General features: G+C 40.3%; 6 protein-coding genes across 7 annotated transcripts; 1 reads left to right on the top strand and 5 right to left on the bottom strand.

Moving 5' to 3' along the window:
* Positions 1 to 883: 883 nt before the first annotated feature.
* On the bottom strand, positions 884 to 5,909 carry LOC6645935 (UDP-glucose:glycoprotein glucosyltransferase). The gene is made up of 2 exons (XM_002068367.4): positions 5,449 to 5,909; positions 884 to 5,387 (listed from the first exon to the last, which is right to left on the bottom strand). Exons 1-2 carry the CDS (start codon positions 5,693 to 5,695, stop codon positions 952 to 954), a joined length of 4,683 nt encoding a protein of 1,560 aa, XP_002068403.1. The 5' UTR covers positions 5,696 to 5,909; the 3' UTR covers positions 884 to 951.
* A 218-nt stretch (positions 5,910 to 6,127) lies between these two features.
* LOC6645934 (biogenesis of lysosome-related organelles complex 1 subunit 3) lies at positions 6,128 to 6,816 on the top strand. Its single transcript, XM_002068366.3, has 3 exons — positions 6,128 to 6,286; positions 6,343 to 6,496; positions 6,563 to 6,816. The coding sequence occupies exons 1-3, from the start codon at positions 6,224 to 6,226 to the stop codon at positions 6,799 to 6,801; spliced, it is 456 nt and encodes a 151-aa protein (XP_002068402.1). The 5' UTR covers positions 6,128 to 6,223; the 3' UTR covers positions 6,802 to 6,816.
* LOC6645933 (cell cycle checkpoint control protein RAD9A) lies at positions 6,798 to 8,536 on the bottom strand. The gene is made up of 4 exons (XM_002068365.3): positions 8,409 to 8,536; positions 8,112 to 8,338; positions 7,892 to 8,043; positions 6,798 to 7,819 (listed from the first exon to the last, which is right to left on the bottom strand). The coding sequence occupies exons 1-4, from the start codon at positions 8,440 to 8,442 to the stop codon at positions 6,859 to 6,861; spliced, it is 1,374 nt and encodes a 457-aa protein (XP_002068401.1). The 5' UTR covers positions 8,443 to 8,536; the 3' UTR covers positions 6,798 to 6,858.
* An 82-nt stretch (positions 8,537 to 8,618) lies between these two features.
* Positions 8,619 to 9,334, bottom strand: LOC6645888 (glutaredoxin-C4). The gene is made up of 3 exons (XM_002068364.4): positions 9,060 to 9,334; positions 8,887 to 8,991; positions 8,619 to 8,806 (listed from the first exon to the last, which is right to left on the bottom strand). Exons 1-3 carry the CDS (start codon positions 9,192 to 9,194, stop codon positions 8,711 to 8,713), a joined length of 336 nt encoding a protein of 111 aa, XP_002068400.1. The 5' UTR covers positions 9,195 to 9,334; the 3' UTR covers positions 8,619 to 8,710.
* Positions 9,335 to 9,562: 228 nt separating this feature from the next.
* LOC6645887 (dysbindin protein homolog) lies at positions 9,563 to 10,861 on the bottom strand. Its single transcript, XM_002068363.3, has 2 exons — positions 9,972 to 10,861; positions 9,563 to 9,910 (listed from the first exon to the last, which is right to left on the bottom strand). The coding sequence occupies exons 1-2, from the start codon at positions 10,750 to 10,752 to the stop codon at positions 9,801 to 9,803; spliced, it is 891 nt and encodes a 296-aa protein (XP_002068399.1). The 5' UTR covers positions 10,753 to 10,861; the 3' UTR covers positions 9,563 to 9,800.
* Positions 10,862 to 11,115: 254 nt separating this feature from the next.
* Positions 11,116 to 12,390, bottom strand: LOC6645738 (peptidyl-prolyl cis-trans isomerase G). 2 transcript variants are annotated; one of them, XM_047012311.1, is made up of 3 exons: positions 12,337 to 12,390; positions 12,180 to 12,268; positions 11,116 to 12,121 (listed from the first exon to the last, which is right to left on the bottom strand). In XM_047012311.1, exon 3 carries the CDS (start codon positions 12,070 to 12,072, stop codon positions 11,245 to 11,247), a length of 828 nt encoding a protein of 275 aa, XP_046868267.1. In that variant the 5' UTR covers positions 12,073 to 12,121; positions 12,180 to 12,268; positions 12,337 to 12,390; the 3' UTR covers positions 11,116 to 11,244. The 2 variants fall into 2 exon arrangements, with proteins under 2 accessions (XP_046868267.1, XP_002068398.2); XM_002068362.4 differs by having other exon boundaries at positions 11,116 to 12,268.
* Between the last annotated feature and the right edge of the window lie 11 nt (positions 12,391 to 12,401).

The following is a 12,401-nucleotide window of genomic DNA, read 5'->3' as shown; positions in this document are numbered from 1 at the left end:
ATGAGATGCATAGAAAGAAAATAAAAATAAAAAAGCGACAGCAATTTAAAAAAAAGAGAGGAGAAAATGCAAATTACAAAAAAATAAATAAATAATCAAATAATCTAATCGACTTCTTTGGACTGCACTGTCTGCCTTATTAAAACCAAAAAAACAAAATGAAATAGAAGCAAACCAAAAGAAAACTCTCTTTAAAAATAACCTTCAATGATAATAATATTATATAAATAAAGAATTTAAAATAACTAATACAACAAAGATCTAATTATTTACACTTTAATCATGACAAAATTGTCAATAGGATGACTAAAAGTCTTGGGTTTTGATTTAAGTAATGGACTTGATCCACAGAAGAGTTTTACGATCTGAAGGATCATAGAGGACAAGCGAATCTTTATGCAAATTTACTTTCTCTTTTATCCAAAGATTGACAATAAATAACAAAAATTATAATTAACTTAAACGAAAGAAAAACAAACAAAATTAGTTTTATTTTTATGACATAAACTTATTTATTCGGGGTAATAAGTAAATTGTAACTGTAATTTTCAATGGTCAAACTTGGTAGTTTTTTTTTGTTTTGTTTTTATCTCTTACAACATTCGTTTAATACAATTCGCAAAAAAAAATAAGGGAAAAATTTTAAACAAAAAACTAAAAGAAAAAAAAGTTGTAAAAGCTTTTCATTTTTTCTTTCTCTGTCTGTGTGTGTGTGTCTACAATTTGTGGCTTTAGCTCTTGGAATGCACGAAAACAAAAAGAGAATAATAAGATCATTTCAGACTTCTTTTAGAGTTAATAATTTCTATTATTTGTGTACAAAAAAAATTATCATTACTATTATTATTATTGTTTTGTTTCTCTTGTTTTTCGTTTTTCTGAGTTTTTTAAGACATTGGATTTAATATTTACTAAAGACGTTGATGTGAGGAAATTCATCTACAAAAAGGATCACAGTTCGCCGTGTTTGGGTTCATGAGGAGGAGGCAATGTGGTGCCAGTTAATTGTCCCTCATAGTCATCTTCATCATCATCATCATCATAGGCATCCCTGGAGCCATGGGCATTCTCATGATCTTCAATGCGTGCCATTAGGGTCTTCAGTTCTGCATCATAATCTTTCCATTCGGGCACAATACGTTGAGCAGCCGTTAGTTTGGCTTCCTTTGTTTGTGGGTTATTGCACAGATCAATCACCTTGGCCGATTTGAATGAGCTATCACTGCACCAGGTCTGACACCATAACCAATCATCGGGCAGTGATTTAATTGCCACCTGATGTATCATATTGTTGGGTAAGTCCTGATCCAAATTGGATAAACTATTTGGATCCTGACTGAGTGCCTGATATTGGCCACGCAAACGATCGCCGGCTGCTATTTTACGGAAACGTCTCAAATCGACAACATAGAGGGCAGAAATATGATAGCGTCGGCCCATTAGATGACTACGCCAATATCCCTGCTTCCAGAAACGGAATCCCTCCATTTCCTTGCGTGAATCACAGAACGGTGTATAGGCATATGGTGCTCCGCCCAAATCCAGATCATACAATTCCTTAATGTTTGCCCTCACAATGGCATCGGCATCCACGAAAATTATCTTTCTCACATTTAGGGGGAAGAGGACATCCAAGAAGAGAATCTTATAACCCCAAATGGTTCGCTGTTTCTCTGTTTGCTGATGCAGCCAACGTGGCCATTTGTATTGAACCAATTCATATTGGAAATTATATTCTCTTGCCATATGTGGCAGGAAATCGGTGAATTGTGGCGATAGATAATTCTTAAGGAACCAAAATTTCACCGGTGATTTGGTATTCTTTAGCAAGGATATCATCATAATTCTCAATAGACGTTCATACAGATGTCCTGAGGCAACAGAGAAAATATTTATAGTCTCGGTATCCTCATCGGCGGCAGCCTGATTGCCATTACTGCCACCAAAACTGCTGGCAATGCTATTCCATATGCCTGATTGGGCAGCCTGCTCATTATCATCGGAGAGAAGCTCGGCCTGTTGCATTCCCGGCTTCTTGGAAACTCTTAATTTAATAACCTGCGATCGCAGTGTGGTGATCAACACCTGGACATCAGTTGCCCCAACCGGATGATTGGTATTTGTGCCCTCGGCATGACTTATGGCATAAATATCTGTGGATTTGCCATCGCGTAAACGCAAATTCCAGGCTCCTGGATTCGATTTCAACTGGAAGTAGCCCAAATTTGCCATCACTATGGTGTCCACTAGAGTTGGTTGTGTCTTTGTGCCCAGCACCAGTTGTAGACCCCTCGGCGGTGCTCCACTGCCAGCATCAAAGCAATGTCCTTCGAGTAGTAAATATTCCAAATCGAATTCACTATGCACTGGGCCACCAATGTCGCGTAGCTTAATGTTATCCAAATCATAGACAGCTCTTACAGCCTCCACTAGCCAATTTTCGGGCACTTGTAATTGCTGCGTCAATAGAGGATTCGCTGGCAAGCCGCTAAATTTGGCCAATGGTCCTTCGGAGCGTTCACCGTGGGTCTCAAATTGCACCTCTGGCTCGACAACATAACGATAGAAATTCTTAACCGGCATGTCACTATGCTGCGGCACTGGCGTCAAATAGAGATTCAATTGACAATTTAAAATCTGACGGATAAGTATCAAGATGGGCGATAGCTTCTGTGCACCACGCGATGCTGGATCCAAAATGGCAGCCACATCAAAATGCGGTAGATTCTCCTCTTTGGGTGGCAATTTGACAACTGAATGATCGGTCTTAAGATCCGCCGGGAGCTTAAAACGTGTCTTGGTCTGTCGTGGCAAAAGGCTGGCATAGAGTTTCAAGAGCGTATCGCTGGTAAAATCACTAGATACATCTTGGGCCGATTCTCTCAACACTTGACGCACCTTATCACCATATTGAAGAGAACTGTACCGTGCCAAAAGGGCAAAATCAGCACTGTCAAAGGTCTCTTGTATTGTCAACGGACCATAGAGTCGACCATTGCCTATAACTAACCGCTGGGATTTGTTTAAACCCAAAACCCGTTGGGCATACACACGCAGCATCTTCAAATGCAGTTCCGTGGAGCCTAGAATGTCCTGGAGTTTCTTCTGTATTTCAATTTTTTCTTTAGGTTTCTTTAGCCATTTCAACACTTGATCTGTGGCCTCTTTGGGACTGAGACTTTGAACTGCTGCCCAGGCTAAACGATTCAGGTTACGTGAATCCTTGACACTGGCACTCTCTGTATTCGGTATGAAGGCAAGACGTACACTCTGTCCACTTTGCACATATTCCAAAGCATGTGTGAGCAGGGTGCGACCCTCTTCTGTATCCAAATCGGCAAACACCCACAAGGTTAAGAATTGTAAATTGGCACGACCAATTTCTTCCGATGATTTTTTACCACCAAAATAACGCAGATTGTCCATTAGAGTGGCAGTCATATCACGATTGGAGAGCTTATTGAGAGCACCAACATTGCTCAATTGCTTTGATGGTACGCCATTTATATCCAGATATTTGACATCCTCTTGACTGAGTATACGTTGATTAAGGCGCGGCATAACATGAGGCTGATTCATTAGATAATCGATGGCCACATCGCTGTCTGTCATTTCTCCGCGATAGACGGCCTTCTGTAGATTGGCCGTTTGAGTCATAACTTCCGTAAATATGGCTTCTTCAAAATCGCTATCAGCCGTGACAATGCTACTGGGCATGGGTACGCCATTGAGCAGAGCTTGGGGTTGTCCCTTATCGGCGAAACCCAAACGCTGGACAAACTCTTCGGACAATTGCCGACCATAATCATAGTCGGAGTCCTCTTCAAGGAATTCTTTAGCCTTATTTGCATTCAATGTGGTAAACTCTTTGGTCAATTGTTTCACAATGTCCGATTTGGTAACAATTTTTGTTTCACCAACAGCTGCATAGATATCAGTTAGGAAACTCAAGGCAGCTCGTGCATCTTTCTTTTGACTCACATAATTGAAGGCACACGCTATGGCAATATAATCATCTTTGGTCTCCTCTTTGGCATCGCGTGCATCAAAGACCAAGCCCAGACGTATGGGTGCCTGATGGATGACAAATGATTCCGACAATTTGATCAGACTACGTGCCGTGGGTTGTAGGGCATCGATAACTAAAACTAAATTGAATACATTTTTCCTAATATTCCGTAACATGCCCGGGAAAGTTGGACGCAGCAAGTCCATTACTGAGGCGGGCCAACGTCTGTATTGGGCATCGGTTTCAATATCATTGATCCATTGCACGGCCGTATCTCTGATGTCAATGGCAAACTCCTTTTTACTTGAGGTGGTCAAATCTAAGGCCAACAATGAACTAGCCAGATTTCCTCTCACATTATTGCTATGCAAACTCTCAAGGACTCGCATCTCAGAGCGTAATGTATCAATAAGCGTATACAAATCCATGGTATCGGCATCAAAGAATAGGCCATTAATAAACAGTGCTCCATCTGGAGGCGCCACATTTAGGCTACGACCAAATGCTTCGGTATTATATTTGACTTCCGTTCGCAGGGAATCGGTTACCTTGTGGGCAAGCAAAGTTCTCGCCAGCATTGGGAAATTATGTGCTGTATATTGAAGTATTTGCAAGGCTTCATCACCTTGTATCTCGGCTATGGCTGCTGCAGCTTGTAAGCCCAAATCCTGAAATTCCCATGCCTTCAGTTGGGCTATCTCATCGTTGCCTTGTAGCAATCGTTGACGCAATTGATCTAGATTACGCTTTAGATTGGGATGCTTTTGTTTCAATACTTTGAAATCAAATCCAAGTACATCTGATTCATTGGTGGCATCGTTTTCATCCGAATTGCCACCCGCTTCTGGTTTGGGTGCATCATCTTGACTCTTGTATTCTGTATTTTTCAAATGCAATTCAACGCCATAGCCGGATAGACGTACCGGACGCTTATCCTTCTTGGCCAACTGATGACGCAAAATATAACGTATTCCTCCAAGGTTGGCCTCCTTTTCGAGCAGTTTATGATATGAACGGAACTGTGAGCTACCCAAATCGCTGTATAGAATAACAGTTCTTGTATTATTCTCACTACCCGGATAGATGTGATCAAAACTATAGGTATCCACCAAACTATCCAAGCTATCCTTGGCCTTGGGCAAACCCAATTTCTTTTGCAGATCGGCAAAACTGCAGGCCAATTCAGTGCCCACTTGAGCAAATGTCGATCCCTCACAGGCACCAGAGCTGCGCAACTCATCGGCTAGCTGAAAATGTGTCTGTATTCTGGGCGTTAAACTGTGCATGGACACCACCAGCTTAAGCAGAGGCAATTGCGGCGGGCTCACATGAGATTTCACCAATTGCAGGGCGGCATTATACTGTTGCGACTCCGTATCTAGAAATTAACCGTGGATTATAGTTTCACTATTGCTTGTATTGAACCAATTGAATCCTACCATAATCTTTTAGAGCCGTCTCCAGTTTGGTCACTCCATCAACATAGTCCCAGAAGAGGCCAGACTGCTCGTCGGCCAAATATTCAGCAATTTCCAAATACAATGGCGTCTGTGTCCATTTGGCATTTATCAGCGTGGTAATGGGATAACTCTGGGTAGACTGCGATTGCGACTGCTGCGTAGGGGCAACTGGAGCTGGTGCTAACAAAGCCGCCAGCAGCACAAACACACACACAAGACGTAACATTTTTAAATGCTTTGATCTCACGGTTTCTAGTTGAATGTGAATGGCCTCATGCACATAATGGCCAAGCGCCAAAGTTAAATTAAACAAAGGATTTCGAATGGATTGGTTTTAAATAGTTTCTAGCCAACTTTTGATTCGTTAATTTAATTTTAACACTGATGTGGCGTTTCAGCCGGCCTGCATAGAACGCCAGTGTGACCGTCTTATAAGTAGAATACCAAAAAGAAAATGCAAAAAATCAAAGCTACCATCTAAAATTGGTAAGCATGGGCGTAAGAGATAGAAGAATGTCCGTTTCGTTTTCAAAAAGATTTAAAAAAAAGTCGCCATACAATTTCATCAATTTAAAAGGTAATTGAAAAAAGAGACAAAGTTCGAATAGCAAAAACGATTTAACAAATATTCTCATGTTTTTGTTGACACCCCTCAAAGTTGCGCCGCCTCTGTGTTAGTTTTATGAACAAACACAAATAGTAAACAATTTCTATTTGTTTCCTGTTTTTGTTTTTATACATAATTTCTCTGGCAATGGCAGACTTGGTAAGAGGTGAAGCCTCCGAATCCGATGAAGAAGTGCATGATATACAAAAGGTGAGCCAATTTAGCTGAGTGTTCTCACTCAAATTCCTAAAATCACATCTCTGCAGATCTTTGCGGCTGAAGTCGCTGGCGAGGCTTCCGAGGAGGATGACGATGAAGACGAAGACATTTATGAGCAGCGTGGAGGGGCCAGCCAAGCGGTGGCAATGGCTACCAGTACAGCATCCATCTATCGGAATAATCTTCTCCAGCGTAAACTAAGTAAACACGAGCAAACGATAATACGTGCAATATTCTTGTAAATTCATACATTTTGATTCCTTTTAGTTGAAAACAACATTGCCGTTTGGCGTTCCTTAACTGGATTGACACGTAGTTTTGTTGTGAATGCTTCGAAGCAACTTTTAAACACGGATCAAATGCTTATTAAATCGCAAGTGTCATTGCAGTCGGCTCACACTGCCCTGCAGCATGCCCAGCAACACATGGATGAGCTGCAGACCAAGACATCGGCTGTGCTGGCGGGAAGCAGTTTTTTACCCCACATAAATATCAAGATATCTTAGTTTTAGTTATTAATTTTTGCTTTATTTTACAATTATAACAAATCTAGAACTCTAATTCTAATCCTCTGTGTCGGAATTGGGGACATAGACTTGGCTATTTGGCGATGGCTCGCGCGGCACATAAGTGCTTTGAAAGCATCGCGAGAATATTGTACGAATTTTTCTTTGTTCACGTTCAGGCGATTGGGGTATGCTTTCCTCTTCATCATCCTCTTCTTCCTCCAGATGCTGCTGTTGGTCCACTATAGTCGTATCTTCTGTATTGTAAAAGCAAACCTCTGTGCTACTTGGAACACTTGGATTTGGATTAGTCTTTGGCATCTGTGTGGCCATGGCTGCATCAGCGGCGGCTAGCATAAGAGCCTCTTCATCTGCCTCATCGGGTATAACCATGAGAGTATCCACATCAGCCAGTTGACGAACTGCTTCTACTGATGGCGGCTCCGAGGGACGAAATTGAAAAAGCGAATTCGACAGCGATGAATTGGACTCCATTAATGAATCATCTGGCTCTACACGTCTTTTTTCGGGCGCATTTGCCTCAATCGGTTGACTATTTTTTCTTTTTTTGGACACAACCTGCTGTGAGTCGGGAGTTTCATCCACAGTCAATTCCCGTTGGCAATTATCTTCGGAGAAGCTCACATCGTCCGGTGAGAGGGTCGACATTATTAAGATGCATTCAATTTCTTGGTGTTTGTTAATTTTCAAGAGAAAAGGATCACCAGCTTCATTGAACTCTAGATTTAATGGTGCATTCAGAGTTTCGGCAAATAGTAGAAATGCCCGAAACTCTCGTATACAAAAGGTGATTACTGTATTTTTGGTTACCAGATACTGATCAAATTCACTTGATTTTAGTTTTAATTGCGAACGCATAAAACGATCACTAACCCGGGCGCCTTCTATATAGTTTTTGGCTGCCAAACTATTTGAATCGACCTCGAGAGTTAGTTCCTCTTCGTTTGTATTGAAATTATTGGAGATTTCCATAAATAATTTGAAATCACCGCGAATGCTAAATACAATTGGACCCTTTATAAGAAACTCTAGATCCCAAGGTCTTAAGACTAAAGTAATATTCACTTACACATTTGGACTCGCTTCCTTGGATACCGCAGCATTAATATTCTGATCGTCAATTATGGCTATAAGAGCCTGTTTCATAGTCTCTAATTTACATCGTAGCTTTACCTGCAACTTCGTATGATTCTCCACAATGCTCATTTCACAGTGCTCCACCTGAAATAAATAATCATAAATGTTTCCATTTTAAGACATTCAATCCTTCTCAATATAAACGTCATCACCTGCTTCATGTTGCGAAATGTGGCCAGGCAAACTTTCATCGATATTTTACAATAACAATATTGACTGGATGGTAAATTATATGTCTCAAACATACAGCGTTGAAAGGATATACTGCCAACCGCAGAGTGGGTGGCATTGATGGCTCTCAGTTGCAATCCCTGCTGATCCGCCTCAATATACAGTTCTTTGCCCACCTTGGACAGCGACTGAATTGCCTTGGCAATGACTTCATGGAAGAAACGTTGGTAAGAATTAAAAAAGTTTCTCAAATTGAATATTTACTGTTTATTGCCTACCTTTGGCATTGTTGCCTTCTAATGTGCATTTCATTGGGGCTAATTTGTTAAATATTTCGCGAAATTAAATTCCCGCTAAATTCGGAATAAACAAACTGTCGGCGTAGTGTGGCCGTATTGTGGGAAAATACCATATTAATAAACAAGCAAACAAACATTAACAATAAAAGAGATGCCGGATCAATGACATAGGCATTTGTCACCAGGCTATTTTCCATTAATTATTATTTTCTTTATTTATTTTTGCACAAACTTTTCAGATAATTAGGAAATTCTCATAAATTCTCTAAACAAAAAACAGATCACTGAAAGTGTTTTTGCAATGTTCCCTGGTCATACATTCGCTTAATGTCCGTACCACCGCCCACAAATTTGCCATCGATAAACACTCGGGGCACCTTTAAGGGAAAAAAACAACAAAAATAAAAATGAGTAATGCATTTAATACATATTCACGGACATAAATCGTTGAACTTACCGTTGTGGCTCCCGTAATCTCTCCCAAAATGGCTTGGATTGCATTTGCTTCGGGATTTCCATCTAACTCTACCACCGTGGGTTCGACATCTATTTTGCGAAATTGCTGGACGAATATTCCGTTTGGATAAACATTATTGAAATCCTATTTGCTTTTCATTTTACAACTCTTACCTCTTTGGCCATGGTGCAATAGGGACAATAGGTTTTGCTGAATATAGCCACCTTATTGTTGGCGATGGTGTCTTTGACGAATTTGGCTTGTGCGCTGGACATATTTACGGCTGGACGCGAACCAACTGCACCCATAAGATCAAAATCCAAAAAAGGGAATGGAAACTTCGTCGACGCTGTGGATGTGGCGTAGATGGTAGGCAATGTCGATTTGTTTATACGCTGATAACAAACACTTGTGAACGAGCATGGGGGAGAAAGGTTATGAATGCGATGAAATTTGCATAGCGTTGCCAGATCGATGACACTTTGACCCGCTAACGTACCCTCCATATTTCAATGTTAGTGCAAACATATTTATTTAATTTGTTTCAATCAATTTGCTTAAGTTTTATTGTGGAAATACAAGAAAACAATATTTTTTAAACAAATTTTCTCAAGCTGTCAAATTTTGACATTCGCTCATAGCTTTTAATACTAAAGAAAAAAAAAATTGACTCGCATTGTTTATATTACATTTCATAGAAGGAATGTCGTGGGGGATCAGTTAGTAATTTATATTTACCATTGTTTAAATAAAAAATTATAATTATTGTCGTTAATTGTTCAAAAAGTTGATATGCAAAAGGATAAATTCATTTATGCACAAATTATCTACATATATACATAAATTGTTCACATAATTGCACTTAAAGGCACATAACGGTTCCATTTCGAATAAATATATAAATATAAAAAATATCAGCCATTTAGAAACTGTTCCAATGCATCCTTAGCCTCCACTTCGTTGGGCTCAAGGATCACTTCCTCCAAAGCCAATTTATTGATGTCTTTTGGCGCAGGTTGAAGTTCTGTAAAATTGAAAATGTTGGGTTACAATGCGTAAGGTTTTTTTTGTTTTATTATATTTACTGGTCAATTGTCCCTTCTGCTTGAACTCCTCCATATCACAACGAAAGGCATCATCAAAGACAGCCTGTCGTTCTTTCTGCAATTGCCTTAATCTTTGTTCATGATCCTGAATCTTGGCCTGATGTTGAGCTGCTATCTGTTGTCTATATTGCTCCAATTCGTTGAGTTTCTTTTGTTTATGTCGAGAGAGCTCAAACTGTTTTTCCAGCATCAGCTCCTGCAGTTCACACTCCTCGCAGAGATCCTCCAGCTTTTCAAGTTCCAATTCCAGCAGTTCGCCCATTTGTTCCAGTGATTCTAATGTCTTTGCGCTGGCCTGAAGTTTGACTATCAGCGAGGGTATTCCCGATAGGCAATGGTTAAGTTCATTGATTACTTTCCTCTGCCCGCTGGCACGATCTTGAACAGCGGATATTTGTTTGGCCACTTGAGCAGCACGCCCAGCATTCTCCTCATTGGCCACATGTATTTGCTGCCAATCGTCTTCATATTTGGCCAGAAGATTGCATCCCGCAGCCACATTCAGGTTTGTGGGCACTCCATCAGCTAATTGAAATTGCCCACTCAGGGATAAAGAACTACTCCTTCGACTGGACGCGGATAGACTGTCATTGTAGCCCAAGGGTGTGGTGGTGGGTGTTGTTGGGGATGTTGGTGTTCCTGCGCCACTTGCTCCGGAACTGCTGCTGACACGTTGCCGATATTGTTGCTGCAAACTCTCCGATATTACAATTCCCTCTTGGATAACATTGCTTAGTTTCTTTTTGAGATTGCCAAACATTATGCAAGCATGGATAATAACCACTTATTCCACAATTATTCACAGAAATTTCGGAACGAACAAACGAATTGAACTAATGTTATTAATTGGCATAGAAAATCAGCTGAGAAAGTCACACAGAAGGAAAGAGAGCAAGAGAGAGAGAGAGAGATAGAGAGATAGAGGGACAGAGAGAGCCAGCTAAAGTACTCTTTCTTTGTTAGGGTCTAATCAAAATTCGGTTTAACTTAATGAAGTTAAAAAAAAAAAATCTTATTTGGCAACTCTTCAAATTTTGTATTTAAAATTTAAATATATTCTATTTTTATGTAATCTCCTCCCAACCATTTGTGCGTGCAAGAAAGAGTATTTAAGAGTGACATATTTACAAAAATGAATTCATATTTATTTGTAAAAACTTCTTAGTAAACAGACTTAACCATTTCATATATATAATTTCAATAATCAATCAATTTCTGTGATGTAGATGTCTTTGGCTAACTTTCAATTCTACTAATCATCAGTCAAATCCACTGTGTCAGTCTCTAAATCTGACTTTTGCTCCACAACAGGTGTTATGGTCGCCTGTTGCTCCGGCTTGGGTTCAATTATTTCTAGGTCACTAGTATTGTCCTTCTTTAGAGATTCTCCTTCAGAAACATCTGTACTATCTTCCAGAGTTATGCAGCTACCTGAACGGCTCTTACTATGGTGAAAGCTTCCTTTAGAGGATTCATCATCATGATCCTCATCGGTGTCTACATTGATGGTCAACACTTCGTGGTTACTGTCACTTGATGAGGAAAGGGAAAGGGATTCAAGTGGTTGCTTTGAAATATGTTCCCTGTTCTTATCCTTATCATCATCTTCATCATCAGACATTAGCTCTTTAAATATATCACTCATTGATGAATCGGCGGGGACGGTTTCTTTTGTCAATTCTTCCGACGATTGAGCAAACATACTCTGTCCATAAGCCATAGCCACAGCCAAGGCCATGTTCTTGGAATGCTGCAGAAATAGCTCTGATGGCGGTATTGGCTGATCTGCCCCATGATCATTGGACATCGGGGTTTTATCCCTCTCTTTATCTTTACGGAAACTACAGCTGCTGCTTCTGCTGGTGCTCCGGCGCCTTTGCTTGGATTTCTTATGTTTTTTGCTGCTTTTGGTATGCTTTTTCTTATGTTTCTTTTTGCTGCGTCGGCTTCGACTTCGACTGCGACTCCGATTTCTGTCCGAGCTGAAGCTACTGCTCTGTCTTCGCCGCCTGCTGCGACTTTTGCTTCTGCTTCTATTGTAAAATGAATTGTACTTTCGTCGCTCATATCTGTCATCCATTTCCTGGAGCTTTTGCTGACAATTTGCATAAGTTCTTTCGGTTTCGCGCCTATTATGGATTAATGCAGAATTAATGGTTCGTCCTAGGAAGTTTTTGTTTGGTTTACCGCCTAGAGGATTCACTTTTCTCTCTTGCTGCACGACAGATGTGTTATTCTGATTTTCGATTTCGCGCATAAGCTCGGCAATGGCCTGACTGTCAAATACGACAAGAATTCAAGTTATTTCTTTGCTTTTTTTTTTATTTATTTATGTTATTTTTACCTCGTCAAAGAATCCTCCATTGTTGTTTATCACTCACAGCTGTTTGCAGCGTTGCCACCTTTATT

The sequence above is a fragment of the Drosophila willistoni genome (assembly GCF_018902025.1).
Source record: "Drosophila willistoni isolate 14030-0811.24 chromosome XR unlocalized genomic scaffold, UCI_dwil_1.1 Seg8, whole genome shotgun sequence".
Lineage (NCBI taxonomy): Eukaryota > Metazoa > Arthropoda > Insecta > Diptera > Drosophilidae > Drosophila > Drosophila willistoni.
Note: the sequence above shows the minus strand (reverse complement) of the source record. Positions and strands in the feature narration are given on the sequence as shown.